This window comes from Medicago sativa, chromosome 2, assembly GCF_051527215.1.
Source record: "Medicago sativa cultivar Bolivia chromosome 2, Bolivia_mono, whole genome shotgun sequence".
NCBI classification, from domain to species: domain Eukaryota; kingdom Viridiplantae; phylum Streptophyta; class Magnoliopsida; order Fabales; family Fabaceae; genus Medicago; species Medicago sativa.
The window spans coordinates 5,379,394-5,406,784 of NC_140750.1; the positions used below are offsets into that span (position 1 = coordinate 5,379,394).

General features: G+C 34.4%; 2 protein-coding genes and 2 pseudogenes across 4 annotated transcripts; 1 reads left to right on the top strand and 3 right to left on the bottom strand.

Moving 5' to 3' along the window:
- Positions 1 to 205: 205 nt before the first annotated feature.
- On the top strand, positions 206 to 2,093 carry LOC146943878 (stem-specific protein TSJT1-like). Its single transcript, XM_085742179.1, has 5 exons — positions 206 to 236; positions 339 to 599; positions 1,054 to 1,294; positions 1,386 to 1,506; positions 1,706 to 2,093. The coding sequence occupies exons 2-5, from the start codon at positions 394 to 396 to the stop codon at positions 1,891 to 1,893; spliced, it is 756 nt and encodes a 251-aa protein (XP_085598305.1). The 5' UTR covers positions 206 to 236; positions 339 to 393; the 3' UTR covers positions 1,894 to 2,093.
- Positions 2,094 to 2,764: 671 nt separating this feature from the next.
- Positions 2,765 to 3,691, bottom strand: LOC146943879 (mediator of RNA polymerase II transcription subunit 16-like; annotated as a pseudogene). Its single transcript, XR_015025759.1, has 2 exons — positions 3,212 to 3,691; positions 2,765 to 3,062 (listed from the first exon to the last, which is right to left on the bottom strand). The product of XR_015025759.1 is annotated as a mediator of RNA polymerase II transcription subunit 16-like (transcript).
- Positions 3,692 to 5,226: 1,535 nt separating this feature from the next.
- On the bottom strand, positions 5,227 to 15,204 carry LOC146943880 (mediator of RNA polymerase II transcription subunit 16-like; annotated as a pseudogene). Its single transcript, XR_015025758.1, has 16 exons — positions 15,102 to 15,204; positions 13,582 to 13,785; positions 13,428 to 13,499; positions 12,306 to 12,394; positions 11,569 to 11,681; positions 11,236 to 11,337; positions 10,662 to 10,752; positions 9,746 to 10,267; positions 8,750 to 9,284; positions 8,553 to 8,632; positions 8,251 to 8,333; positions 7,599 to 7,835; positions 6,843 to 7,310; positions 6,520 to 6,696; positions 5,741 to 6,097; positions 5,227 to 5,615 (listed from the first exon to the last, which is right to left on the bottom strand). The product of XR_015025758.1 is annotated as a mediator of RNA polymerase II transcription subunit 16-like (transcript).
- Positions 15,205 to 18,375: 3,171 nt separating this feature from the next.
- On the bottom strand, positions 18,376 to 27,016 carry LOC146943881 (mediator of RNA polymerase II transcription subunit 16-like). The gene is made up of 16 exons (XM_085742180.1): positions 26,793 to 27,016; positions 26,628 to 26,696; positions 26,154 to 26,242; positions 25,447 to 25,559; positions 25,000 to 25,092; positions 24,781 to 24,871; positions 23,427 to 24,020; positions 22,464 to 22,998; positions 22,266 to 22,345; positions 21,959 to 22,041; positions 21,389 to 21,625; positions 20,861 to 21,032; positions 20,050 to 20,498; positions 19,725 to 19,901; positions 18,954 to 19,292; positions 18,376 to 18,817 (listed from the first exon to the last, which is right to left on the bottom strand). Exons 1-16 carry the CDS (start codon positions 26,969 to 26,971, stop codon positions 18,671 to 18,673), a joined length of 3,447 nt encoding a protein of 1,148 aa, XP_085598306.1. The 5' UTR covers positions 26,972 to 27,016; the 3' UTR covers positions 18,376 to 18,670.
- Positions 27,017 to 27,391: the final 375 nt, after the last annotated feature.

Below are 27,391 nucleotides of genomic sequence, written 5' to 3' on the forward strand. Positions count from 1 at the left end.
GGAGTACGTTCCTTTTTCTTTTTCTTTTTGAATAAACGTTACTTTTTCATGATTATCTACTATTCCTTATTTAGATTGGATAGGATTTCCATTTTCCACGTCACCTCTTTCACTCGCTTTCTTCTAGTCAAAAAACTAAAAAGACTCAAACACCCTTTCTATTTTCATCTATATATATCCTATACCATTCCCTCTCATTCTTCTCATCATTATCCATTTTCAATCTCCATTTCTTGGTATGTTCATTTTTTTCACTCTGTCTTTTTGCTTATGTTTTTCTTTTTCTTTTACATCATCGCTAATTTTTCATGTTTTTATTTATTTTTTTTTTTTTGCAGCTAATTATTACTTAAACAAAGATTCGAAGCAAAGTTTTTTGATCTAGAAGAAAACATGTTGGGAATTTTCAAGGAAAAGTTGGTTAATGCACCAAAGGAGCTTAACAGTCCAGCTTCTAATTCACACACTAAGGCTAAACCAAGTCATGAAATTCTTAGAGATTTCATGTCATGCAATTCCTCTAATGCATTTTACATGACCTTTGGAAATGATGCTTTATTAGCCTATTCCCCTTCAAACAAACCCTCCATTCATCAAAGGTATGCTATAAATACCTTCTAATTATAAACTAATGATAATCCATTTAGTTTTTTTTTTTTCTTTCTTTGTGATATGAGTTGCACTTAAAAATCAAAATATTTAGATTTAGACTAATATTTCATTTTATTTTTTTTATAAAGTTTTGCTTTGTATTTTTTGATATATTGTATATAATTTTAGCTTCTATAGGTTTCAGATCTGATTGTAGGCACAAAGAATCCTAAGTTTATGTCTAAGATTAGACCTGCAAACCGTAGGAGAAAAGATTATATGCAATTATATTTCAAATAATATTAGGTCAAACTACTGGAATTAATTTTCTTGATTTCATAAAAAAGTGTATTCTAAAAAATGACCTGAACTAGATCTAGGTAAATAAAAAGGTAGTTGAAAAATGAAACTTGTTTATTAATTTCTATTGCTAATACAAGAAATGTGTCATTTGTCACACAGGTTGTTTAGTGGTTTGGACAACATATACTGTGCTTTCATGGGTAACCTGCATAATCTTAGTCAATTAAACAAGCAGTATGGACTATCAAAGGGAGGCAACGAGGCTATGTTTATCATCGAAGCATATCGGACACTTCGTGACAGGGGTCCATACCCTGCTGATCAAGTCCTCAAAGAACTTGAAGGCAGTTTTGCATTTGTGATCTATGATCATAAGGATGGAACAGTTTTTGCTGCATCTGTGAGTCACTTTCTTAATTAGCCTCTAAACGTTGGAAAAAATTAACCTTTTTTTGACTAATTAATTGATAATTATGTTTGTGTTTGATTAGGGTTCTGATGGCCATATTGGACTCTATTGGGGTATTGCTGCTGATGGTTCTGTGGTTATTTCTGAAAATTTGGAGCTTGAAAAAGCTAGCTGTGCTAAATCATTTGCACCATTTCCAACTGGTATGTATATTTGGTTTGCAAAGTCATGAGTTTTTAACTACCCTATGGAAAGATCATAAATGATTTTGTAATTTACTAATAACATGTTGCAGTTTTGATTTTTAAATAACCATTTAGATCAAATTGGCATACTAAAATAATGTGCGAAATTGTCTATGGGCTAATAGAATTTAATTCTTAAATGTTGTTGAAATTTCAGGGTGTTTGTTTCATAGTGAGCATGGCCTGTTGAACTTTGAGCATCCAACCAAGAAGATGAAAGCAATGCCTAGGATAGACAGTGAGGGTGTTATGTGTGGGGCCAATTTCAATGTTGATTCTCAGTCGAGGAATCAAATGATGCCACGTGTCGGAAGTGAAGCTAACTGGGCTACTTGGGGAAGCTAGACTAATTTTATCATCATCATAATAATAATAATCTAAGTTTCTTTTGTATTTTGTTTGCCAAGAGCAACTTATTAGTCCTTTTGGGATATTTAGTTTTTGTCGTTTGGTTTCGTTGTTGTGTACATATTTGTGCTTCAATGTTGAGCATGACTGATGATTTCCGATATGAATAACACGAAGTTTTAGTTTTGCCTAATCAATTTCAGTGTCTTCTTTGCTTCTGTTATGCTTTATTGCTATGAATCCATAACAAAAATGCATATGAGAAGGAGAAAAATCACATATTAGTAAACACGAACGACCTGTTTTCGATTTGACATTTGAGATGCTTTTATGCTTTTATAAGAGACATACACAAAAATTCAAGTATGTTGTCCGTCACTTGATAAAATTCAAGTACATAGGAGACAAACACAAATTAATTCCACTCAGAAAACACATGAGTGTGTTAGGTTGAGCGTTTTCGCTCTCCAAATGCACGGTTCCGCATCGAAACGCGGTTTTCATTGTTAATTGATGATATACTAGAGCCAAGTGCTAGACATCTTTTTGGTATTGTTATGTTAGTAGGTTGCAGTTATTATGTTATTGAGCAACAATTACAATTAGACAGTTATTGAATAAATAGAAAAATGGAAGAAAAAGTCAGTAGATAATTAAGCCCTGTTTGTCTTAGATTCTCTAAAAATAATTTTTCATATAAATGAGTTATGTGATACGAGCAAACGAGCTAAACTTAACGAGCTGTAGAGTTGAGTTATACCAATTCTTGTAAAGTTGAGCTGAGGTAAGTTCAATTCAACTTCACTCATTTTCAACTCTAGTTAGGAGAGCCTCTCAATTTTTTGGCTAGTTAGGAGAGCCTCTCAATTTTTTGGTAGGGTGCAATCCAAGACTATGAAATTTCTTGAGAATCCATTGTGTAATCCTATTCTACCATCAATAAAAGTTATTTCTATTTTATTTCTTCGTTGTACAAATTGTACAAATTCAGTGAAAATGTTTCTGCCTACACTAACCAGCTATGCAACTCGTACCCATCTTCCTTCACACATTGGACAGGCGTAAGCCCAGCGGCTGACCCACCAACGCTCCCGGTCATTTTGAATGGGAAGGTTGGTTGAATTGGGTGAAGCAAAGGCAGAAGTCTGCCGCTGACATCGTATGCACTGCACCACATAGAAGTAAATAGAAAAGTCAGAAAATAGAATACTATTCACATGGAGGCAGAAAACAAAGTTAGGAGTTTGGGAAGAAGAAGGGTAATTTCCAAGCATCATCGTAAGAATAACTTTATGTACAAGACTTCTTTTCATACCTTGTACCAGACCCCTTCAAGGCCAGTCTTCCATAATGTAGAAACGTCGTCTCTTCGAGATCCCATTATACCAAGATAAGCTCCCAAACCCACTGAAGTGCTCAACCCAAAAGCTACATCATGCTCGGACATTCTGCACTTCCTTGGCCATAAGCCATTGAAATCAAGTGGATTTGAAGTAACAGGTGTTGGTGCATCATTCTACAATCCTCATCATCTGGATCAGTACAAGGTCGTCCAAACATATTCAGTCGATACCAGTCCTCTGCTGGAGGGTGGAGTTCTAGCTCACGTAGTAGAAAACTTGCGACATTTGCAACTCTAGAACGAGGCATGTTCTGCATAGCCATTTTTATTTAGTTTAGGGGCAGGCATTGCTCTTAAGAAAGTTAGTTACTCAGTCCAAGGAAAGAAACAGATCTTAATTCACCCAAATGAAACAAAACAAACAAAAACATGTATTTTATCAAGAGCTCAATATTCAAACATATCAACTGCTCCTATATGAAAAAAACTCGACGAGTCTTTGCTGCCTCTCAGTGATGCCTATTAGTCTTTGCTGCATCTCAAATACATTTCCACACACTTATTTAGTTCATTTAACCAACCATCTGATTGTGGATAGTTTGTCAAACTCATTTTAGAGCAGTCCCTTGTAACAGAAAAAGATTATTCCAGAAATTGCTGGTAAACACTTTGTTTCTATATGATACATTGAGTTTTGGCATCCTATTTAGCTTTACGATTTGATTCTGCAGAGTTTTTGCAACTATCATGTTGATATACTTATTTTATATGCTATAAAGTCAGCAAATGTAGATAGTCTATCAATCACCTCCAGCATTGTTGTATACCCGAATCAATTACAAAAGTTGGTAATAAAATTCATTGCTATATCCTCCCTTCCCTTCAAAGGATTTTTTTTTTTTTGAAGAATCCCTTCAAAGGAATTGATAGTGGCTATAGCAATCCAGTAGGTAAAGTATGGATGATAGTCTTCACTGCTGACATGTTGCATAATGGTGGCCACTAAAATTGAGATCTTATTTCAGCCAAAGTTCTAGTGATGCATTTGTGTCCCTCTATAGGAGAACTATGGTTTTCTTAGCACCTTCTATTTCATAGATTTGTTGTTAGGCACTACTAGTAGATTAGTCCAACACATTAGTCTCCTTTGACAGAATGATTTAGACAATTTCCAATATGAATAACACGAAGTTTTTGTTATAATACTCTTATATCCTTAAGAAAAATGAACAAGGGTAGGAGGAAATCACACACAGAAGAAATTTATATTTGTTCCATCTGATGGTTCGTTCGAATTATGAGAGAAATGCTCACATTCATTTGAAAGTATCAAGCTAAGTAACTCTGATCTCCCACTCACTAAGTAAGTAATTAACTAAGCTCTGGTCTCCTGCTCACTAAGTCTTTATAACTGTAAAACATAAAACAATGTGAGATGAGATTACTAGCCTGTTTTGTTGGCAACAAACGCACGTTCACCACACTCCCCACCGTGATTTCTAAGAAGTTACAAAATCAAGCTTCTGCGCTGCCGTGATTTTTCACCCTAATTTTCACAAAGTTGACGTTGAACCAAATATATGCTACATCTCAGTGGATCCCAAATGATGGAACATACGAGTGAAATGACAACCTAGAACTATCTACACTTATCTTTAATTCCTCATCTAGTCTTAGTATAACTATGTATCTAAGTTACTAGGCGACCCAATCACTTAACCCTAAGCTATCGTTTCTTCCTATATAGGATAAGATAATATAGGGTAATCCATTTAGCAAGAAAAGATCCTATTGATTAAGTATACAAATGAATATATGATATTATACAGTCTTTACTAATCAAAACCATATTAAAAAAATATAATTTACATAGTATAATCCATTGATCCCATATATTGAGCAATTATACTAATTCCTCAAGCACAACATCCATTTATAGTAAGATAAACCCACAATTGATTTATAAGACGCAAGAAAGGTAAAATACATGATTGGAAGAGAACTTGAGCGCCAAATTAAGTTATTTGCAAACACTTTACCGTTCATTTTACTTGAGACTCATTAGAGCAACTAAATATAAAAGCATACTTAACTTGTAAAAGATAAATAAAATTGGGTAGATTTTAACACTACCCTCCGCATCCTGCCTATCAAGTAAATCTACATCTCTTCTTCCCTATACAATTTAGTCGATATTTGAGTCGGATACCAAGTTCCAAAAGAAAAACAGCTATACAACTCGGACCCATCTTCCACCACACATGGGACAGCTGTAGGCCCAGCGGCTGACCCACCAACTCTCCCGCTCATTTTGATTGGGAATGTTGGCGGAACCTGGGGAAGTAAAAGCAGAAGTCTGCCTCATACATCTTATGCACTGCACCACACAGAAGTAAAAAGAAGAATCAGAAAATAGAATAACATATGAAGTGTCTTTTTACTAATTTTCAAGCATCGTTGAAAGTATAACATTTTGAATATGTACAAAACTTCTTTTCATACCTTGTACCAGACCCCTTCAAGGCCAGTCTTCCATGATGTAGTAATGACATCTCTTCGAGATCCCATTATTCCAAGATAAGCTCCCAAACCGAGTGAAGTGTTCAACCCGAAAGCTGCATCTCGCTCAATCATCCTGCGCTTCTTTGGCCGCAAGCCATTGGTTCCATAATCGATATCGTTACTTTCCAATGACCTGGAATCAAGTGGATTTGACCTAAAGGGTTTTGGTGTATCATTTAGATCAGTACAAGGTCTGACAAACATACTAAGTTGATGCCACTCTTCTGCTGGAGGGTGGAGTTGTAGCGCGTGTAGTAGAAGATCAGTGTCATCTGCACCGCCAGGACGAGGCATGTTCTGCATAGCAATTTTTATTTAGTTTAAGGGCAGGCATTGCTCTTAGGAAAGTTAGTAACTCAGTCCAAGGAAAGAAAGAACTTAATTCAACCAATAGAAACAAAACAAACAAAAACGCATATTTTATTGAGAGACCAATATTCAAACATATTAACTGCTCCTGTATGATCTAAAACAGTGTACTTTATTATTAAATGAGAAACAACATGCTATAAAAGGCATCATTATTAAAGAAAGACTACTGAACCCCTTCATATCCTATTTCATTAACTTCCATCACTCTTACATCACATTTTCAAATCATGAATTGAATGGCATCATAAACTTGTGGCAGTGATGCACATGTTTGTGAAATACAACTAATAACTAGTTCCGTTTGTCTACCAGACACACTAACTTTGAAATGAGAACACAGAAGTTACCTGCATATATGGGCCAAGGGATGCTTCCACAACCTCTGGCAGTACAGTGTAGCTCCCCTCAATATAATGCAGCTGAACCTGAATGTTTCCACTCCCCACCTGAGAAACCGGCAAGGGGTGTTGCATCCCAGAAGTTCGGCGACAGAGATCCAAAAGTACTTGAAAAATAACCTTGACCTGAATTAATAGTGATTTCAGACCTCGAGTAAAACTAAAAGTTCAATCATTTTAAGCAAAGGAAAGAATTGCCATGGTTCCCAAACATTCATGCAAGACAAATAACCAAAATAAGAACTTCTGGGAAAGTTGTAGCAAAGTTATACCTCTTCAACACTATACCCTTGGCCTGCATTTCCATTACCAAGTCTTACAGGCCCTGGAGACAGTTCTTCACCTCCTTTTGATCCAGGCACAATCTGTCTAGCCCGACCTATCTGACCGTCATTTGACCTAACCAAACTTGTCTCAGAAGTTCTCCGCAAACCACTCTTATAGCGGACAAGTTGTGACCGTTTAAAGAAAAAGCAGAAGAACAAAAGTTGGCATAACCTATGAAGGAAATGACAGTCCCCAATAAGTCGAACTGCAGGTGTTCCTGTATTAATGCTTATGAGCATTAAAGATGAAGGACCACTGATCGAGGGATTAAGAGTTAGGTTGGGCACTCCACCAGAAGTGCTTCCGTTCCCTACAGTGACAGCTTGATTTGCCAATGTACGAAAAATCTTAGCATAATGCCACAACCGAGTGATCAAATGTGATGCCAGATCAATAACTGAATCAACATAGGCCTACATAATATATTAAAACAATTATGAGATGTATATACAGTTAAATGTGTAACAGAATCATAGCAACAACAACTCATTGAAAGAAAGGAGGCAGTCAAAGGGTTACAGATACAAACACATTTAATAGGTTGGTAGATATATTTATCTATATGATGTATTATATTTGCGAAAAAATAAGTTATTTTAACAGTGAATATAAATAGAAGTATGTATAGAAAAAACTATAAACTCCCCATCAAACAAAATATGTGGCATGTAATTCCAATTTACAACTGTAAACAAACAAACCTGAATACATGGAGTTAGTTCAGGTTCAACAGCCATTTCTTCCATGTCAATGTTAGATAGTATCTCCTCGGATGACTGCCATGGATCAGGCAATAAAGCTGAAGGATTTATTAAGGCGGACTCAATTCCTTTCCCGAGCATATCTAGCATCACCCTAGCTTGCATATCAAGAACCGTTGCCCTGACCTCTTGAGCATTTGATCCTACAAGTAGCCTACTCTTTATCATGTCTAGACCCTGCAATCATACAAAACATAGTTGTTTTGAGCACTGAAAGCAGCATAGAAAAGCCATTTCCATATGCATTAAAACATTACACTAAGACAAAAAGATAAAATGTAAAGTTAATGTCAGACAATTTAACAAGAGATGTACCGTATGAAAGCCACAAAAAAAGATTGGTCAAACTAAGGGAGACCAAATTGCTACTAACATGCATTTGCTACAAGATCCATAATTTACTTGTCTTATGAGACTAAACTGATACTAACAAGCATTTGCTACAAGATCCATGATCCGACTAATATTATATCCATGAAACACTCCATCAATACCACATAGAATCATACAAAATAACAGAAAAATAATAATTGGAGTTAACGACAAAGAAGATAATTGAGCAAGCTAATGCTGATAGTTTACAGAAACATACAAGACAGTACTGTTGTCTGTGCTGAGCAGTAGGAAGGGAATGGAAATCCGCATCTAAGACTGCAATAACACCGATGACTGAAACTGAAACCAAAAAAATAATCTCATTAACATACAGAATCAGTAGGCAGTAGCAATTATGCAGATGCTTTATAATAGAGTGCATATATGAAATAAAATAAATTGTAATGGTCGTCTTTTTTTCTGGCATAAACCCAGAAAAAATAGCAGCAGGACTAAATAGTTTGCATCTCTAATTTCCCAAACACAAACTTCTATAAAAAATAATTTGCACATTCTTACCAATACCCTCTTCAGCAGCTCTCTGTGTACAACCCACAACATCCCACCAATCAACTCCAACCAAAAGGCTAAACCAGAACCTGTTTTTCCTAACAGACGTTAGCAGAGAAATAAACCATTGATAAAAAAATACACATAAATCACAACTTCCAGAGCAGTTAGGAACATGCCATGTCCTAAAGCATTTAAGCAATCACCTTTCAGCAATTGCATGTTCCCAAGTTGATGAGGTTGCTTTCTCTTGACCAATTGGAAAAGGTGATGGAAGAACTCGGGTTATTTTCAACATGGTCTCACCCTTTCCTGTGTCATGCCAAACAGAAGCTGAACAGCAGCTTGTTGCAGAAAAAGCAGGAACAGCAATTGATGCTCCAACATTAATCTGATAGTTGGCTACAGGTTCAAAATTCGAACCAGAAAATATGCGTACTCGGCCCTGAAAAAAAGTAACGGCAATTTCACCACCTTGAGCTGAGTAACCAACTCGTGCGAGGGTCCCAAGATATGTGGGAAGATCAAAAGGATTGAAATGGATCCCTTTTGACTTATCGTCTAATGCGGGAATACAAATGTCCACTTTGGACTCCCAAATCGTTTGCATAGGAGGATTTCCATCAAAACTTTCAAATAATGGATGGAGGACAACAGGTTGGAAAGATGATTCCCATCGTTGGACTCTCCACCCTGTGATTGACGGGCCCTCATCTGGATCATGAGGGGACATGTACATCCCTGCAAAGATGAGTTGCAACTTTTAGTATCTATTTTCTGGATAAATGATCAGTGCATGTGAGACTTAAGCATAAAATTCTGACAAACATAAATCACAATCAACATCATCAACATCATCACAATATGTAGAAGATATTATATTACTCAAGTTGGTCATAGAGGATTTTGTAGGCAGTGACAACATTAATAACGAAGGAAACGGTAATAGTAGGCAAGAATCAAGGAGAAAATGCATATTAAAGGAATATATCATATTGCCAGTGAAAAAACACAGGTTAAGACATAAATGTTTAAAAAACTTGAACAGTTTAACACAATATGGGTAAAATAAGGCTTCACAGATCTTAGTGCCATTCAATTGTAATCAGTTTATAAATATGGTTAGGATAATAATGAATGTAAAAAATAATGTAGAAAGAATATATTGAAATTGAGGATTCAAGTTAGAATTATGTACATACCCTCAACCACGACAGCAGCTATCACAGAACCGCCACGCGTCGGATCAAAGGCCACCCCTGCTACACCACAACATTGGGTAGTGGGTGCCGCTTCAGAACTCACATATGCTGAAAAACTTGAAACTGTTGAGCAGTGAAGTGGTATAGATTGATCTTGCCAACTGAACAAAAAGGCAGGTAAAGGAGAAAATCTGCCCCAGTTGGGTGGGCTAAGAGGTGCTGAAGTTGTAATACTTGTCTTGGGAGAAAATTCTAGACCATTTCCCCGTCCAGGCAAAACCTCCCATACTATAACCGTAGCTGGATTAGAAGCTTGCACACCGGCCACGTGTAACGTACCACTGTCTGTGATGATAGCATCAGCAGCTATAATCCTGCTTGTCCCACAGTCAAATAGCCCTTTGCTAGTGCAAAACCATTTGGGCGCTGCTGCATTCTGAGTAGGAGGACTTTGGGACCAATGAAGTTGAACCTTTCCTGATCGAAATACAGAACAGACACAGAGAAAATTGGGCCATCTAGCTGAAATCAAAACAACTATAAGTGTCAGACACACAAGCATCTTACAATTTAATTAGAAAAGGAAAACCACAAAAAGCAATCAGATATTAAAGACAAAGAGTAGATAACATAATTCTAATTTAAATTTCAGTCATAAATGTCGCGACCAGCATCATCAACATATAAAATTTGTTTGCTATGAGCCTAAGAAGGAAGACGTTGGATATCTTTATCATGATATGAGATTTGAATAATATGGCATCAGCCTTCATCTCAAATATAAAAAGAGAAATCATGCAACAACTAAACTATAGTCCCGATAGAACAATACACATGTACATACACGTACATCCCTATGCTTTTACAGCTTAATAAAAACCATATAAAGTAGAACAGTAATTCAAAAAGGATAGACCTGAAGTTTAAGGTTGTTGTGAAATAAACTTTTCAACAAATCTAGACTTCGAATTTGTAGGAGCTCTTGATTTTGATGAAAACCACCTATACTGTTTTTCAAAAAAGTAACTCGGATTAAAAAACAGATCACATTGAACATTACAATATCTATATATATATATATATATATATATATATATATATATATATATATATATATATATATATATATATATATATTTGTGTGTGTGTGTGCGCGCGCGCGCGCTCCCATTTTTATTAACTGTTAGAGTTCAAATTGCAAGTCAATACAACAATGCCCTGAGAAAACCTATCTTTCTATTTTTTTTTTTGAGAGAATCTTTCTATTTTTTTTCAAACCTACAAAAACTATATTTTTTGTTATCTTTCTATTTTTTTCCCAAAAACCTATCTCTCTAAACTCTTGGAGGATTTTATTTATCGATAGAAAACTTTTTTTGAGAGAATTGTTATAAGTTTTTCTTATCAGATAATTGTTTGTTTCTAATAAATCACAAAAGACAATGTATAGGAAATTTAAACATAGCACATAAGAAAAGTTAACAACATACCGGAGAATCCCCTGATAGCCACTTTGTAACAACTGCGGTATCTTGACGCCACTCATGCTCAAGCTGCCAGCAGTTGGTGTCAATTACAAGATTAGCTGGCCCCTGAATGGTTAAGAAATTAGCAACAAACCGGAAAAGCATATAGCCTTATGAGTAATGGAGATGCTAGAGAGGAATAAAGATGGAGAAAAGAGGCAGATACAAGCACGAAGTCAATGACATTAACCTCCTTCAAGGCTAAAAAATAACTAACTCTATTATAGGCAGAAAGCAACTTGGCAATTAACATAGGGAAACCTATAATAGAATACTTAACACATAACAATCACTTACTTGAGATGTTTGAGTCCAAATAGTTACTCTTCCCTGGAAATTTGCTATCAATAATGCACGGGGACAACAGATAGGAGACCATTGAATAGACTGGACAGAATCAAGAGAAGAATCTAGAGAAGGCATTTAGTGCAACCAATCAAATTTCCAAATATATAATGCATTTTCCTATATAATGAAGCAGTTCAAGCAAGAAAGAACATATACGACGAACAGTCCATCAAGTAAATCAACGGAAATATTTCCATATATGAGAGTATTCAACTCTTGTTATAGAGGATCTCAATTTCCTCGGCTGTCTAGATTGTATCATTTATATTCAATTCAGCTTATTTCTTATTTTACCAATATTATACAAATAAGATGTTATTATTATTATCATCATGATTTAACTTATATAGTCATCACGAAGATCCTGGACATTACTGTTGAAATCAATTATACTGCCCCTCTGGTTGTGAAACATCAATTTCATAAAGATTTGATTACAACTTGAAAAGGAGTCGATCTGACATCTAATGCTTATTAGCTATATCCTCCAAAGGTTCAATTCAAAATATGAGTGCCAAAAATTCTTAAATTAGAAGATTCCTTCTCTGCTTTTAACTTGATGCTTATAATGGTAATGAAAATGAAATAGATGAACTTCTAACTTTAACATTACTGCCATGTGAAGAATAATATCAAACAAAACCGACCAACACAGTAATAGTGAAAGAGCCACGGCATCAAAGTACCTGCTACAACATTGAATGCCGCAATTTCAGTTGGCCTCTCTGGGATCACAATGTGTATAGGGATCCAAAACCGTGGATTTACAGATGATCTATAAAAAAAGGAAACACAATCAAACATTACAAAGTTGCCAATAAAAACAAACATACATGATAACATATGATCTTTGGACATTTTTAAACTAACTTTTTTTGTACATATAAAAGTTTTTGTTTTCCATGAACATTGTTCATTCAAATTTCCTGGTATTCTGTCTAACAAATGAATACACACACACACACACACCAAGTGAGAGGTGTGAGTCAATGTAAGAAATGGGGGGATATAATATTAACTGTAGATCAAAATAAACGATCAAGATTAAAATTTTCAATTAAAAAGGAACACAATCATTGTTCACACATGTAATAGAGAAAGTTTCAGAAATTAATCAATGGAATCTTCTTGAACTCATCCATAAATTCTTTAATGCATTGTAACCACCAAAATATCCCAATCTAGTCAATTATTTTCTCTTAAATCTTTCATCAACTATCCATTATACAAACTATTAGATTTTGCACCTAACTCAACCTAAAAAATTGGCTTGTAAGACAAGAATTGCTTGAATCTCTAGTCAACTATGGAACTGAACACACCCTCTTGTGCTTAGGATTGGACATCTAAAGCATGGACATTTTGATCATGAACAAGCACGGGTAGAGGTGGAATGCTTATCTAGGATAAGCTTCGATACCATCATAGAATTTCGGTCAAGTCTACCTCAGCCTCACAAAATCGGCTTGTAAAGTTAGGTCAAATCACTATCCAATAAAAGTCTCTCAATGACAAAAACTATCATATTTTCAACGAAACACTTAGCAATATCCAGAGATTTTATGAAAATTGAAAACATTTACCATCGTAAAATTTCGATCAGAGTCTAACTCAATCTCATAAAACCTACTTGTAAAAATAGTGTTGTCCCTTAAATCCCTTAATTATAAATAACTATTAAGTTCGTATCACTATCCAATACGATCGTCTCTCAACAAAAAAAAATCATATTTGTAATAAAACATATAGCACATATCCAGAGATTTTAAGAAAACATGAGCACTGAGTGGATAAACACACACACAAACCTTGGAATTCCGTTGGCACATGTTTCAGTAGCACAAGCAATAACATTCAGTTTTGCACACCAAGCAACAGCACTGAGAAGAAAAAAAAACATTGAAAGTGTAGCAGCATTATGATAAGCATCGAAAGAAAACAGTGGAAAAAAAATATGTATACCTGAAATTGCAACGCATGCTTTCATGAAGAGTTATCTTGTGGAGTGAAGTTGAAGGTGATTGTTCGAGGCTAACGTGGAAAACAGTGCCTGCTTCAACTTTTTCTTCTTCTTCCATCATTGGATCATTCACTGTTGCTTCTGCTTCACTCTCTTTCATTGGATTCATAGTTCTCTGAAGTGGTAGAAGGAACCAAAACTCGAAACTGAATAAAGGTGGCAAGTCAAGAAAAAGTATAGGTATAGTTAAATAGAGATTAGTAGACTCTAATATGCTGTGGGTTTTTAATTTGTGTTTAGGGCTTTTCCCCTCAAAAAACAAAGTTTAGGGTTTGTTTTATAATTTTTTTTTACTAAATTGATTAAAGTTAAATAAATTTGGTAAAATAAAATATAAGTTTAACCAAATAAATTAATTAGATGAAAAAAATCACATTAGGTGAAAATCATGAAGTAAATATGCTAATATTAAATATACACTAATATGTGACTTTTTTTTCTTTAGATATATTGAATATTGTATGCTCTATATATTGTTTTGAAAGTCTTATGCGTTTTTTTATGCTTAACGGTGAAACTTTGTCCACAGTATTAAACAACCAATATTGCTGTAACAAAAAAATAATAATGCTGATATTATTAATCTCTATGTTTTAATTTAAAATAAAAGAAAGTCATATTTTGACCAAAAACAAAAAAAAATAATGATTATATATTAATATTGTCAAATAAGATAATAAATTAGCTTAAGATAATAAAAACCTACCTATTAATATTTAAAATTTAAATTTAAATATTTAAAATATGAGCCCAGTAAGGATAATGCATAATATATGCAAGGTCTGAAGTTCGAACATCGGACACCACAAAAAAAAAAAAAGCTTTGAAAATATGAAATAAATTATATTAAAGGGATATGATCATTATTTTCTTCAAAAGTTTTCTTTGACAATTTGATAGATCAGCTAATTATAAGATCATTCATGTAATTAAAATAAATTTCAACACTTTTAAAAAACTCAATTTTCACAAAGCTAAAAAATGAAATTTTTTATTAGATCTATAATATCAACGACATGATCTATCATTTTCGTAAATAAACGAGTGATAAAAAATCCAAAATTAACCCTCCGAGACACACATATAGAGCTCCAACAAACATAATGAAAGAGAAGAAGGTATTTTTCTAAAATATCTTCGATAGAGAGGGACCCTATAAGTGTCGATCTAACCCCTAGCAAGCTTGATCTAAGAGTATAGCAAGATATTTGAAGAAATGGAAGATATTTTTTTTTTGAAGATGTGGTAAAGAGTTGTTTATAATTTTCAACACTTTTAAAAAAATGTCAAATTTTTCACAAAGCTCAAAAAACAAAATTTTCTTTAGGATCTATAAACTCAATGACCTAATCTATCATTTTCGTAAAGGAATGAGGAATAAAAAATAAAAAATTAAGCCTCTTAGACTATAACGGTGATTCAAGAGACATAGAGAAAAAGAATAAGGGATATTTCAAAATACCTTTGATGGATAGGATCTTAAAAGTGTAGTTCTAACCCTTAGTAAGCTTGATCTAAGAGTCTAGCAAGGTGGTGTCCTGGTGGTGGCCGCAACAAGAGAAGGTGAAGGGAGTTTTTTTTTATTTTTTTTGAAAATGTGAGTGGTAAATAGTTGTTTATATGCTAAGGAGAAAGGATTGAAATATTAAAATATTAAAATAATGAAATCAAATACCATTTTAATTTTCCTTAAAAAAAATATACCATTTTAATTTAATATATTACTAAAAATATATTTTATTATAAAAATTTCTTTAATATTTTTCATCACATCTTTAAATTTAATATTATTTGATGATTAAAGTATTTTCCATCAAATTTTAATTAAAATATTATTTTTCATCACATCTTCAATTTAATATATTATTTTAATAATTAAAATATTTTATAAAGTAATAATTATTAAGGAAAATAAATTATTATTTTAATAATTAAATTTTTCCAACTAGGTGTTGCCACATCCTCAAAATTGACTCCAAAATGGGATGGAGGATCAAAACTCCAGAAAACAAAAGTCCATTTAAACCTAAAATTTTGGTGACAAACATACTCCGCTAAAATTTAGACATCATATATATTTTTTTTTTGTGGTGGCCTGGAATCGAACCCCAGACCTTGCATATTTTATGCATTGTCCAAACCAAGTGAGCTAAGCCCACGAGGATAAAATTTAGACATCATATGAATTTTCACATGTTTCCCCTTAAAATAAAGTCGAATTTTTTCTCATTAGATAAACAATTAACACATCATAAGACATACAAACATGTCATCAAACATTCTTAATGCTTGGCACAAATCACAAAATTATGTTTATGTCATATAGATGAAATAAATAACAAAAAATAGAAACATACATCGTTGAATTAGCTATTTCAAATTTACGGGTGTTTCCCCTTAAAATAAAGTCGAATTTTTTCTCATTAGATAAACAATTAACACATCATAAGACATACAAACATGTCATCAAACATTCTTAATGCTTGGCACAAATCACAAAATTATGTTTATGTCATATAGATGAAATAAATAACAAAAAATAGAAACATACATCGTTGAATTAGCTATTTCAAATTTACGGGTGTTTCCCCTTAAAATAAAGTCAAATTTTTTCTCATTAGATAAACAATTAACACATCATAAGACATACAAACATGTCATCAAACATTCTTAATGCTTGGCACAAATCACAAAATTATGTTTATGTCATATAGATGAAATAAATAACAAAAAATAGAAACATACATCGTTGAATTAGCTATTTCAAATTTACGGGTCTTACAATAGTCATTACACATGAAACAACGAGAGAAAAAATGTCTCCAGTGAAATTTAAAAGAAATTATGCAATCATCAATGTTAATGCTTAGTATCTTGATGATTAGACTCTTGTAGAGGGTTTAGAGGAGGTGGCTAAAGCACTGGACATCATTCGGGAATTTAGGCCAAAATTGGGCCTTCAATTGAATATTGGTAAGACTGGGATCCTTTGACGTAAGGCATGTTTGGATACTTTTGAGGAGCATACAGTTTATTGTAAGGAACTTTTTGGCTTTAAGAATATACAAGACTTTGTTAGTGATGTCCATTTTGATATATTCAAGCAGGCAGGAGTATTAGTGAAGAAGGAGACGCCTGTGAATTTACTAAGTGGCCTACTAGATAAAAGATCGACACTTAGGTCAGCGTATGTTATTGTGTACGGATGGGTAAGAGGAAAACATGCATGTGTGAACTTGATCAGGGTTTTACCACTTGTGGGATTAGGTGTCGATGCTTTTATTATAGGACATTTGCATCAAGGAAAATGGTCAAACATGAGAAAGCGTGTAACAATCAACATGTTTTTATACCATTTGCATTTGACACTTTTGTCTTCGTAGCATCAGAGTTTGTTGACCTTCTAGATAGAGTTCAAAGTGTAATGCATAACAATGTCATGTCTCCTTAGTTCATGAATGTTGTGCTTATAAAAATTGATTTTTTTTCATCCAAAGAGATCTAACGGTGTAGCTTACCCGCTAGTCTTCCATTCATATGTAATTAGTCATTGATGTATAGTAAATATTCAACGAGATTATTAATTAAAAAAATTATAGTCTAAGTATATAGACCTTTTGACCAATGTTACTTCCTTATATCACATCCTTCTTAATTGTGTGCTGGATAATTAACTTTGCTATAAATGTGGTTCACTGTTACTTTCTCAATTATACGATCCTTTTGAGAATTTTTTATCCTTTTTTATAAGGCTCATTTGTTATTTCCAGCTACTTTAATTATTTGTTAACCAACATACCTTTATTTATTTTACATATTTTTCTTCAATCAACAATAAATATCATGTTGAAAATATAAACCAACTCTCTATCTTCTAAGGATATAATTGTAAAAGCAATAGTAATTACAAAAAAATTAATATTACAATCAACTTTCTTAATTCCCGTGTTTGTGTGAAAATCTTAATTCTCGTGTTTTTGTGAAAAAGGGCCTATATTTAGGGACAGGATAGCATTAATGAAGGATATTTTTGTAAAGTGACTCATATTTTCTCTTCAGAAGAAGTATTATCTACACCGGACTATGCATGCTAGAGATTTTTTTTTTAAAACTCGGTATCTGATCCAAGAATCGGCTAATCCGAGGGGACCAATCCCACCACTTACTTGAGGAGACCCCATTTAAAGTCAGAGCAAATCTCTGTATGGACTTACCCACCGATATTGGTACTAGAGGGAATTGAACCTAAGACCTTGAGAGGAGCAAACTCCAAGATCCCAAGCCAACCACAAATGTGTTTGCATGCTAGAGAATTAAAGGTCAAATGCACCACTTAGATGCATCATATAAATGCTTATATTACTTATGGACAATGCATACATCGTAGAATTAAATGCATGCTTCCGCATGATGTACTCATGAATGCATATTTCTTCATTGATGGCCACTAAAATTGAGATCTTATTTCAGCCAAAGTTCTAGTGAAGCTAATTGAGCTATTTGGGGAAGCTAGACTAATTTCATCATCGTATCATAATCATAATAATAATAATCTAAGTTTCTTTTGTTTTTTATTTGCCAAGAGCAACTTATTACTCTTTTTGGGATATCTAGTTTTTCTAGCTTGGTTTCATTGTTGTGTACATATTTGTGCTTCAAGGTTGAGCATGACTGATGATTTCCAATATGAATAACACGAAGTTTTAGTTTTGCCTAATCAATTTCATAATGTCTACTTTGCTTCCATTATGCCATTGTTATATTAATTTAAATTAAAACAACACAAAAGAAATAAAAATTGACAATGGTTAGAGCAACTAAATATAAAAAAATACCTGTAAAAAATAAATGAAATTGTGTAGATTCTAACACTACCCTCCACTACTGCCTATCAAGTAAATCTACATCTCTTCTTCCCTGTACAATTCCAGTCAGCATTTTATCTACATGGTGACAATTTTTGTAATAAAACCAGCTATACAATTTAATCGATTCTTGAGTCGGATACAAAGTTTTCCAAAAGAAAAGAAGCTATACAACTCGGACCCATCTTCCACCACACATGGGACAGTTGTTGGCCCAGCGGCTGACCCACCAACTCTCCCGCTCATTTTGATTCGGAATGTTGGCGGAAGCTGGGGAAGTAAAAGCAGAAGTCTGCCTCATACATCTTATGCACTGCATCACAAAGAAGTAACAAATAGAATAATATATCCACATAGAGGCACACACAAAAAAAAGAAGTGTCTTTTTACTAATTTCCAAGCATCATCAAAAGAATAACATTTTGTGTATACAAGACTTCTTTCCATACCTTGTACCAGACCCCTTCAAGGCCAGTCTTCCATGATGTAGTAATGACATCTCTACGAGATCCCATTATACCAAGTGAAGTGTTCAACGCGAAAGCTGCTTCTCGCTCAATCATCCTGCGCTTCCTTGGCCACAAGCCATTGGTTCCATAATCAATATTGTTACTTTCCAATGACCTGGAATCAAGTGGATTTGACCTAACAGGTCTTGGTGCACCATTTGGATCAGTACAAGGTCCGCCAAACATATTAAGCCGATGCCACACTTCGGCTGGAGGGTGGAGTTCTAGCTCGCGTAGTAGAAGACGAGCGTCATCTGCACCTCTAGGACGAGGTATGTTCTGCATAGCCATTTTTATTTAGTTTAGGGGCAGGCATTGGTCTTAGGAAATTTAGTCACTCAGTCCAAGGAAAGAAACAAATCTCAATTCATCTAAATGAAACAAAACAAAACAAACAAGAACATGTATTTTATCAAGTGCTCAATATTCAAACATATCAACTGCTCCTATATGATCTAAAACAGTGTGCTTTATCATTAAATGAGAAACAATATGCTATACAAGGCATCGTTATTAAAGAAAGACAACTCAACCCCTTCATATCCTATTTCATTAACTTCTATCACTCTCACTGTCTTGCATCACATATGTGAATTGAATGACATCATAAACTTGCGGCAGTAATACATCATGTTTGTGAAATACAACTCATAAGTAGTTCCAATTGTCTACAAGACACACTAACTTCAAAATGAGAACTCAGAAAGTTACCTGCACTTGTGTGGCAAGGGATGCTTCCAGAACCTCAGGAAGTACAGTGTAGTTCCCCTCAATATAATGCAGCCGAACCTGAATGTTGTTACTCCCCACCTGAGAAACCGGAAAGGGGTGTTGCAGCCCAGAAGTTCGGCGACAGAGATCCAAAAGTACTTGAAAAATAACCTTGACCTGCATTACTAGAGCTTTCAGACCTCAAGTAAAACTAACAATTTAATCGTTCAAAGCAAAGGAAAAAATTTCTACGGTTCCCAAGCATTCATGTAAGAGAAAAATAACCAAAATAAGAACTTTTCGGCAAGTTGTACCAAAGTTATACCTCTTTAAAACTATACCCTTGGCCTGAATTTCCAGTACCAAGTCTTATATGCCCTAGAGACGGTTCTTCACCTCCTTTTGATCCAGGCACAATCTGTCCAGCCCGACCTGTCTGACCGTCATCTGACCTAGCCAAACTTGTCTCAGCAGTTCTCCGCAAACCATTCATATAGAGGACAAGTTGCGATCGTTTAAAGAAAAAGCAGAAGGACAAAAGTTGGCACAATCTTTGAAGGAAATGGCAATCCCCAATAAGTCGAACTGCAGGTGTTCCAGGAAAAGTTTCTGTATTAATGCTTATAGGCATTAAGGATGAAGGACCACCGATGGGGGGAGTAGGAGTTAGGTTGGACACTCCATCAGAAGTGCTGCTAATCTTGGCAATAGCCTCTTGTACCCAAGCGTTCATCTGTGTGCTTCCACTGGAAATGGTCGTCCCATTTTCTCCTCCTGGACAATGTTATTTTTGCCTTTATTTGATATGTAAAATATAAAATAAAGATAATGCTGATAGTCGAGGCAACTAAAATATTCAAGGTAGAAAATTGAAAATTGATAAAAAAGCAAAAGGCACAAGTCTTTGCATCTATACATTTTATATATTAAAACCAAAAAAACTATACAAAAACAAAAATCAAAGCATTTTTCTATTATATGGATCAAACTACACACAATCAAATAATTCTGTAATGTGCTATTATGAATCATGTATGCTGCTGACAGATCATTTACATCCAAATCCTTCTTAATGGTTTAATTCTGTAAACATATTTATTCGAAAAAAAATAAAAAATATATCATTGCAGAACTACCTTGACTTGTTTCAGGAGTTGTTGAATTTTGGGCAGGACTAGCAACCATATTTTGGTTGCTTACGTTCCCTGCAGTAGCAGCTTGACTTGCCAGTGTACGACAAAATTTAGCATAACACCGCAACCGTGCGATAAAATATAAAGCTAGATCAAGAATTGAATCAACATAGGCCTACGTAATATTGAAACAATTATGAGTTGTATATACAGTTAAATGTTTAACAAAATCAAAGCAACACCAACTCACTGAAAGAAGGGAGGCAATCAAAGGGTTACGTTACATATAGAAACACATTTAATAGGTTGGTAGATATATTTATCTATACGGTGTATTATATATGTAACAATATAAGCTATTTTACCGGTGCAAATATAAATACAAGTATGTATAGCAAAAATTGAACACTCCGAACTGAGCAGATAAAACCGTGCAGTTAACAACTGTTGTGGCAGAAAATTGTATCAAAAACTCCCCATCAAACAAAATATGGAGCATGTCATTGAAATTTACAACTGTAACAAACAAACCTTAATACATGAATTTAATGCAGGTTCAACAGCCATTGATTTGGGCTCAGTGCTGGATAATGTCTTGTTGGATGCCTGCCATGGATCAGGCAATAAGGCTGAAGGATTCATTAAAGCGGACTCGATTCCCTTCCCGAGCATATCTAACAACAATCTAGCTTGCATATCCAGAATTATTGCCCTAGCGTCTTGAGCATTTGATCCTTCAAGTAGCCTACACTTTATCATGTCTAGACCCTGCAATCATACAAAACATAGTTCTTTTGACCGCTGAAAGCAGCATAAAAAAGCCATTTCCATATGCATTAAAACAGTACACTAAGACAAAAAGATAAAATGTAAAGTTAATGTTAGACATTTTCACAAGAGATGTAGCCTTTGAAAGCCACAAAAAAAGATTGGTCATACTAAGGGAGACTAAACTACTACTAACAAGCATTTGCCACAAGATCCATAATTCAACTAATCTTATAACCTTCAAACACTTCATTAACACCTCAGGACACGCTTGGAGTTAATGACAAAGAAGATAACTGAGAAAGCTAATGGTGATAGGTTACAGAAACATACAGGACAATACTGTTGTCTGTGCTGAGCAGTAGGAAGGGAATGGAAATCCGCATCTAAGACTGCAATAACACCGTTAACTGAAACTGAAACCAAAAAAGAATCTCATAAACATACAGAATCGGTAGGCAGTAGCAGTTATGCAGATGCTTTATATGAAATAAAATAAATTGTAATGTCCCTCTTATTTTCTGGCATAAATTTCAAGTAAACCCAAAAAAAAATAGCACCAGGACTAAATAGTTTTCTGGCACAAACTTCTATAAAACACAAAAATAGTAGCAAGACTTAATAATTTGCACATCCATACCAATACCCTCTTCAGCAGCTCTCTGTGTACAACCCACAACATCCCACCAATCAACTCCAACCAAAAGGCTAAACCAGAACCTGTTATTCTTAACAGATGTTAGCCGATAAATAAACCATTGACCAAAAAAACACATAAATAACAACTTCCAGAAAAGGTTATGAACATGCCACGTCCTAAAGCATTTTAAGCAATCACCTTTCAGCAATTGCACGTTCCCTAGTTGATGAGGCTGCTTTCTCTTGACCAATTGGAAAAGCTGGAGGAAGAACTCGGGTTATTTTCAACATGGTTTCACCCTTGCTTGTGTCATGCCATACAAAAGCTGAACAGCAGCTTGTTGCAGAAAAAGCAGGAACGGCAATTTCAGATCCAACATTAATCTGATAGTTCGCTACAGGTTCAAAATTTGAACCAGAAAATATGCGTACTAGACCCTGAAGAAAAGCAACGGCAATTTCACCACCTTGATCTGAGTAAACAACTCGTGCAAGGGTCCTCATATTTGTTGGAAGATCAAAAGGATTGGAATAGATCCCTTTTGACTTATCGTTTGTTGCCGCAATACTAATGTTCACTTTGGACTCCCAAACCGTTTGCATGGGAGGCTTTCCATGAAAATTTCCAAATATTGGATGGAGGACAACAGGCTGGAAAGATGATTCCCATTGTTGGACTCTCCACCCTGTGATTAACGGGCCCTCATTTGGATCGTAAGGGGACATGTACTTTCCTGCAAAGATAAGGGCCTTCAGATTATTTTACTCAAGTTGGTCACAGAAGATTAGATAGATAGAGACTGCAATAATAATGAAGGCAACAGTAATAGTAGGCAAGAATCAAGGAGAAAATGCATATTATTTCCATTTCATATATCTTCATTTGGAATAATGAGAAGGGAATTTGATTGAGATAATGGAAAAAAAAACTGTAGATGGCATAGTTATAAAGGAATATATCATATTGCCAGCGAAAAAAATAGTATGCACAAATGGTTTTAAAGCTTGAACAGTTTAACACTATATAGTTAAAACAAGACGGTGCCATTCAATTGGAATCAGTTATAAATATGGTTAAGATAATGATGAATGCAAATAATAATGTACAAAGAATATATTGAAATTGAAGGACGGGAAGATCAAGTCAGAATCATATGCATACCCTCAACTATCACAACAGCTATCACAGAACCACCACGAGTCGGATCAAAGGCTATCCCTGCTACACCAGAACACCACGTAGTGGGTGCTGGAGATTTAACTGCAGACTCAGGACTCACATATGCTGAAAAATTTGAAACTGGCAAGTAGTGACGTGGTATAGATTCACCAAGGTTTTGGTGTAATTGGTTTTTCCCTTGCTTTTCTTCAGCTAACAAATAATCTTGCCAACTAAAAAAATGTGCAGCTAAAGGTGCAAAACCACCCCAGTTGGGTGCGCTAAGAGGTGGCACGCCATTATTGATACTTTTCTTGGGAGAAAATTGGAGACCGTTTCCACGACCAGGCATAACCTCCCATACAATAATGGCAGCTGGATTAACAGCTGGCACACCGGCCACAAGCAAGGTACCGTTGTCTGTGATGATAGCATCACCGGTTATAATTCCACTTGGCCCGCAAGTCAATAACCCTTTACTAGTGCAAAACCATTTGTGCGGTGTTGCATTCTGAGTAGGAGGCCATTGGGACCAATGAAGTTGAACTGATCCTGATTTTAATACAGAACAGACACAGAGAAAATTGGGCCATCTAGCTGAAATCAAAACAACTATAAGTGTCAGACACAAGCATCTTACAATTTAACATATAGATGTCCACTATTAATTAAAAAAGGAAAAAATGAACATATAAATTGAGTTACTAAGCAAATAACACAACAATCAGACAAAAAGAGGATAACATAATTCTAATTTAAAATTCTGTCATAAACACCGTGACCAGCATCATCAGCATACAAAATTTGTTTTAGTATCAGCCTAAGAAGGAAGGCATTGGATATGATAAACAATTTGCAAGTCATACTCCGATAAGAAGTGTCGTCATGACATGAGTTATGATAAAGATAAAGATCAAGGTGGAATCAGCTAGCCACTAAGACAGTTGAGTATCATAATAGACAAATGAGTTAAAAGTGTAAAGAACATTAAGTTTGCTGCTTCATCTCAAATGATTCTTCATCATGGAGATATTTTAACAACAAAAATAAAATCACAAACGCAACATAGAAAATTGCTAAGGCCAAATGTGAAACAGAAAATACAAAGAGAGATCAGAAGGCCTATGTCCATGGGTGAAAAAGGATAATTCAAAACCAATTAGTAAATTTAAATAGAGAAAACCTAACGGTCAAACTATAGTCCCAATACAACCATACACATTCCATACATGTATATCCCTATTCTTTGACGGCCTAGAAAATTTCCTAAAATGGAATAAAAACGATCAAGTTGGAGTATTTCTTCAAGGTAATCGAACTACCACCATAGTTAACAGCCTTACGAAAAAGAATAGACCTGAAGTTTGAGATTGTTGTGAAATAAACTTTTCCTCAAATATTGACTTCAAATTGGCAGGAGCACTTGATTTTGATGAAAGCCACCTATACTGTTTTTCAAAAATGTAAGCCGGATCAAAAACAGATTACATTGAACTTCACAATATCTATATATGTTTGCTCACAAAGACAATGTATAGGAAATTTAAACATAGCACAGAAAAGAAGTTAAGCATACCCCTGATAGCCACTTTGTAACAACTGCGGTATCTTGCCGCCAATCATGCTCACGCAGCCAGCAGTTGGTGTCAGTTACAAGATTAGTTGTCCCCTGAATGGGTAAGAAATTAACAACAAACAGGAAAAGCATATAGCCTTATATGAGTAATTGAGATGCTAGAGAAGGATAAAGATGGAGAAAAGAGACAGATACAAGCACTAAGTCAATGACATTAACCTCCTTCAAGGCTAATACATAACTAATCTTCCATTAAAGTATTTGAAAAATCCATATCCGTTTGCATGAGGCTATATCTCTCAGTACATGTTTATACACACACGCGCGCGCGCGCATAAAACTTAGTTAGTTAGCTATGGAGTTTAGACCTTTGAGCTAATATTAACAGAATACTTAACAATTACACTAAACAGCTACGCTTGAAATTTTAATAGTAGAAACACTTACATGAGATGGTTGAGTCCAAATAGTTACTCTCCCATGGAAGTTCGCTATCAATAAGGCACGGGGATAACAGACAGGCGACCATTGAATAAACTGGACGGAATCAAGAGGAGAATCTGGAGAAGGCAGTTAGTGCAACTAATCAAATTTCCAAATATATAATTCATTAGCCTATTTAATGAAGCAGTTCAGTTCAGAGACTAAAAGCTGAGTGGAAAATGCCAAGAAAGAACATCAAAATATTAATTCCTTACGGCGAATAGTCCATCAAGCAAATCAACGGAGATATTTCCATCAATAATATACAAATAAGATGTCTTTTGTCAAATCATTCGATGTAGAACTATTATTATTATGATTTAACATATATATTCATCAATTATATTGGCCCTTCAGTTGTGAAACAACAATTTTATAAAGATTTGATTAGAACTTGAAAAGGAGTAGATCTAACATCTAATGTTTATTAGCTATATCCTCCAAAGGTTCAATTCAAAATATGATGCTTTATACTAAAAAATTCTTAAAAATAGAAGATTCCTTCTCTGCTTTCAATTTGATGCTTTATACTCAAACATAATATTCCTAAATCCATATTCCTAACTTCACTATTGTTTAGCCAATTTTTTAACATTACTGCCAAGTGAAGAATAATATCAAACAAAACCAACCAACACAGTAATACTGAAATAGCTACGACATCAAAGTACCTGCTACGACGTTGAATACCGCATTTTCAGTTGGCCTCTCTGGGATCACAATGTGTATAGGGATCCAAAACGGTGGATGTACAGATGATCTATAAAAAAAGGAAACACAATTAAACATTACAAAAATGCCCACAAAAACAAACTTTTTCTTGCACATATGATCTTTGGGCATTTTAAAACTAACTTTTTCTTGCACATATAAAAGTTTTTCTTTGCCATGAATATTGTTCATTCAAATTTGCTGGTTGTCTGTCTAACAGATGCAATGGACCCTCAAAATTATCCCAATCTAGTCAATCATTTTGCTCTTAAATCTTGCATCAACTCTCGATTATACAAACTATTAGATTTTGCACCTAACTCAACCTATAAAGATTTGCTTGTAAGGCAAGAATTGCTCGAATCTTAAAGAAACTACCTATCAAGAGATTTTAAGAAAACACGAGCAGTGAAAAGATAAAAAGAAACACAAACCTTGGAATTCTTGCACATGTTTCAGTAGCACAAGCAATAGCATTCAGTTTTGCACACCAAGCAACAGCACTGAAAGAAACCAAACATTGAAAGTGGCAGCATTGAAAGAAAATAGTGGCAAGATTGTATTGAAAATAAAATGAAGGAAAAAGAAAATATGTATACCTGAAATTGCGACGTATGCTTTCAGGAAGATTCATCTTGTGGAGTAATGTTGAAGGTGATTGTTTGAGGCTAATGTGGAAAACAGTGCCTACTTCAACTTCTTCTTCTTCTTCTTCCATTTGACCATTCACTATCGCTGCTGCTTCTTCAACTTCTTCTTCCATCATTGGATCATTCATAGTTCTCTGAAAGTGAACCAAAACTCGAGAATATGAATGAATGAAGATGACAACTCAAGCGAAAGTATAGTAACTCTAATATATATGGGTTTGTGATAGTACTTGGCTTTTTTTTTTTTTAATTTTAGGATTGTAACAAAAAAATATATTTATTTTCTGGATAATATTTTTTTATATGATAAATTATATTGAGAATTGGAAATGAAAGAAAATTATTAAGTTAATCGATAGGATGAAAGAATGTCAAAATAAATTTAGACATAAATTAATTCTACATCTACATCTATATTATATACAAAGAAAATAAGTTTAATATACATCCTTCAAAAAAAAAAAAAACTTAAAATACATGAGTTTGAGCTGGCTTTTTTATTACCTATTTTTTTAACTAAAACATTTTAAACATATATTATAATCAAA

Bases quoted from the DNA above. Each gene is read 5' to 3' on its own strand.
- LOC146943878 (XM_085742179.1), top strand. From the start codon at position 394: ATGTTGGGAATTTTCAAGGAAAAGTTGGTTAATGCACCAAAGGAGCTT. The intron at 600-1,053 runs GTATGCTATAAA...TTTGTCACACAG, and splicing joins AAACCCTCCATTCATCAAAG to GTTGTTTAGTGGTTTGGACA. The intron at 1,295-1,385 runs GTGAGTCACTTT...GTGTTTGATTAG, and splicing joins GAACAGTTTTTGCTGCATCT to GGTTCTGATGGCCATATTGG.
- LOC146943881 (XM_085742180.1), bottom strand. From the start codon at position 26,971: ATGAATGATCCAATGATGGAAGAAGAAGTTGAAGAAGCAGCAGCGATA. The intron at 26,243-26,627 runs GTTTGTGTTTCT...CTTTTTTTATAG, and splicing joins ACATGTGCAAGAATTCCAAG to ATCATCTGTACATCCACCGT. The intron at 21,626-21,958 runs GTATGTTTCTGT...GTATGATTGCAG, and splicing joins ACAGACAACAGTATTGTCCT to GGTCTAGACATGATAAAGTG.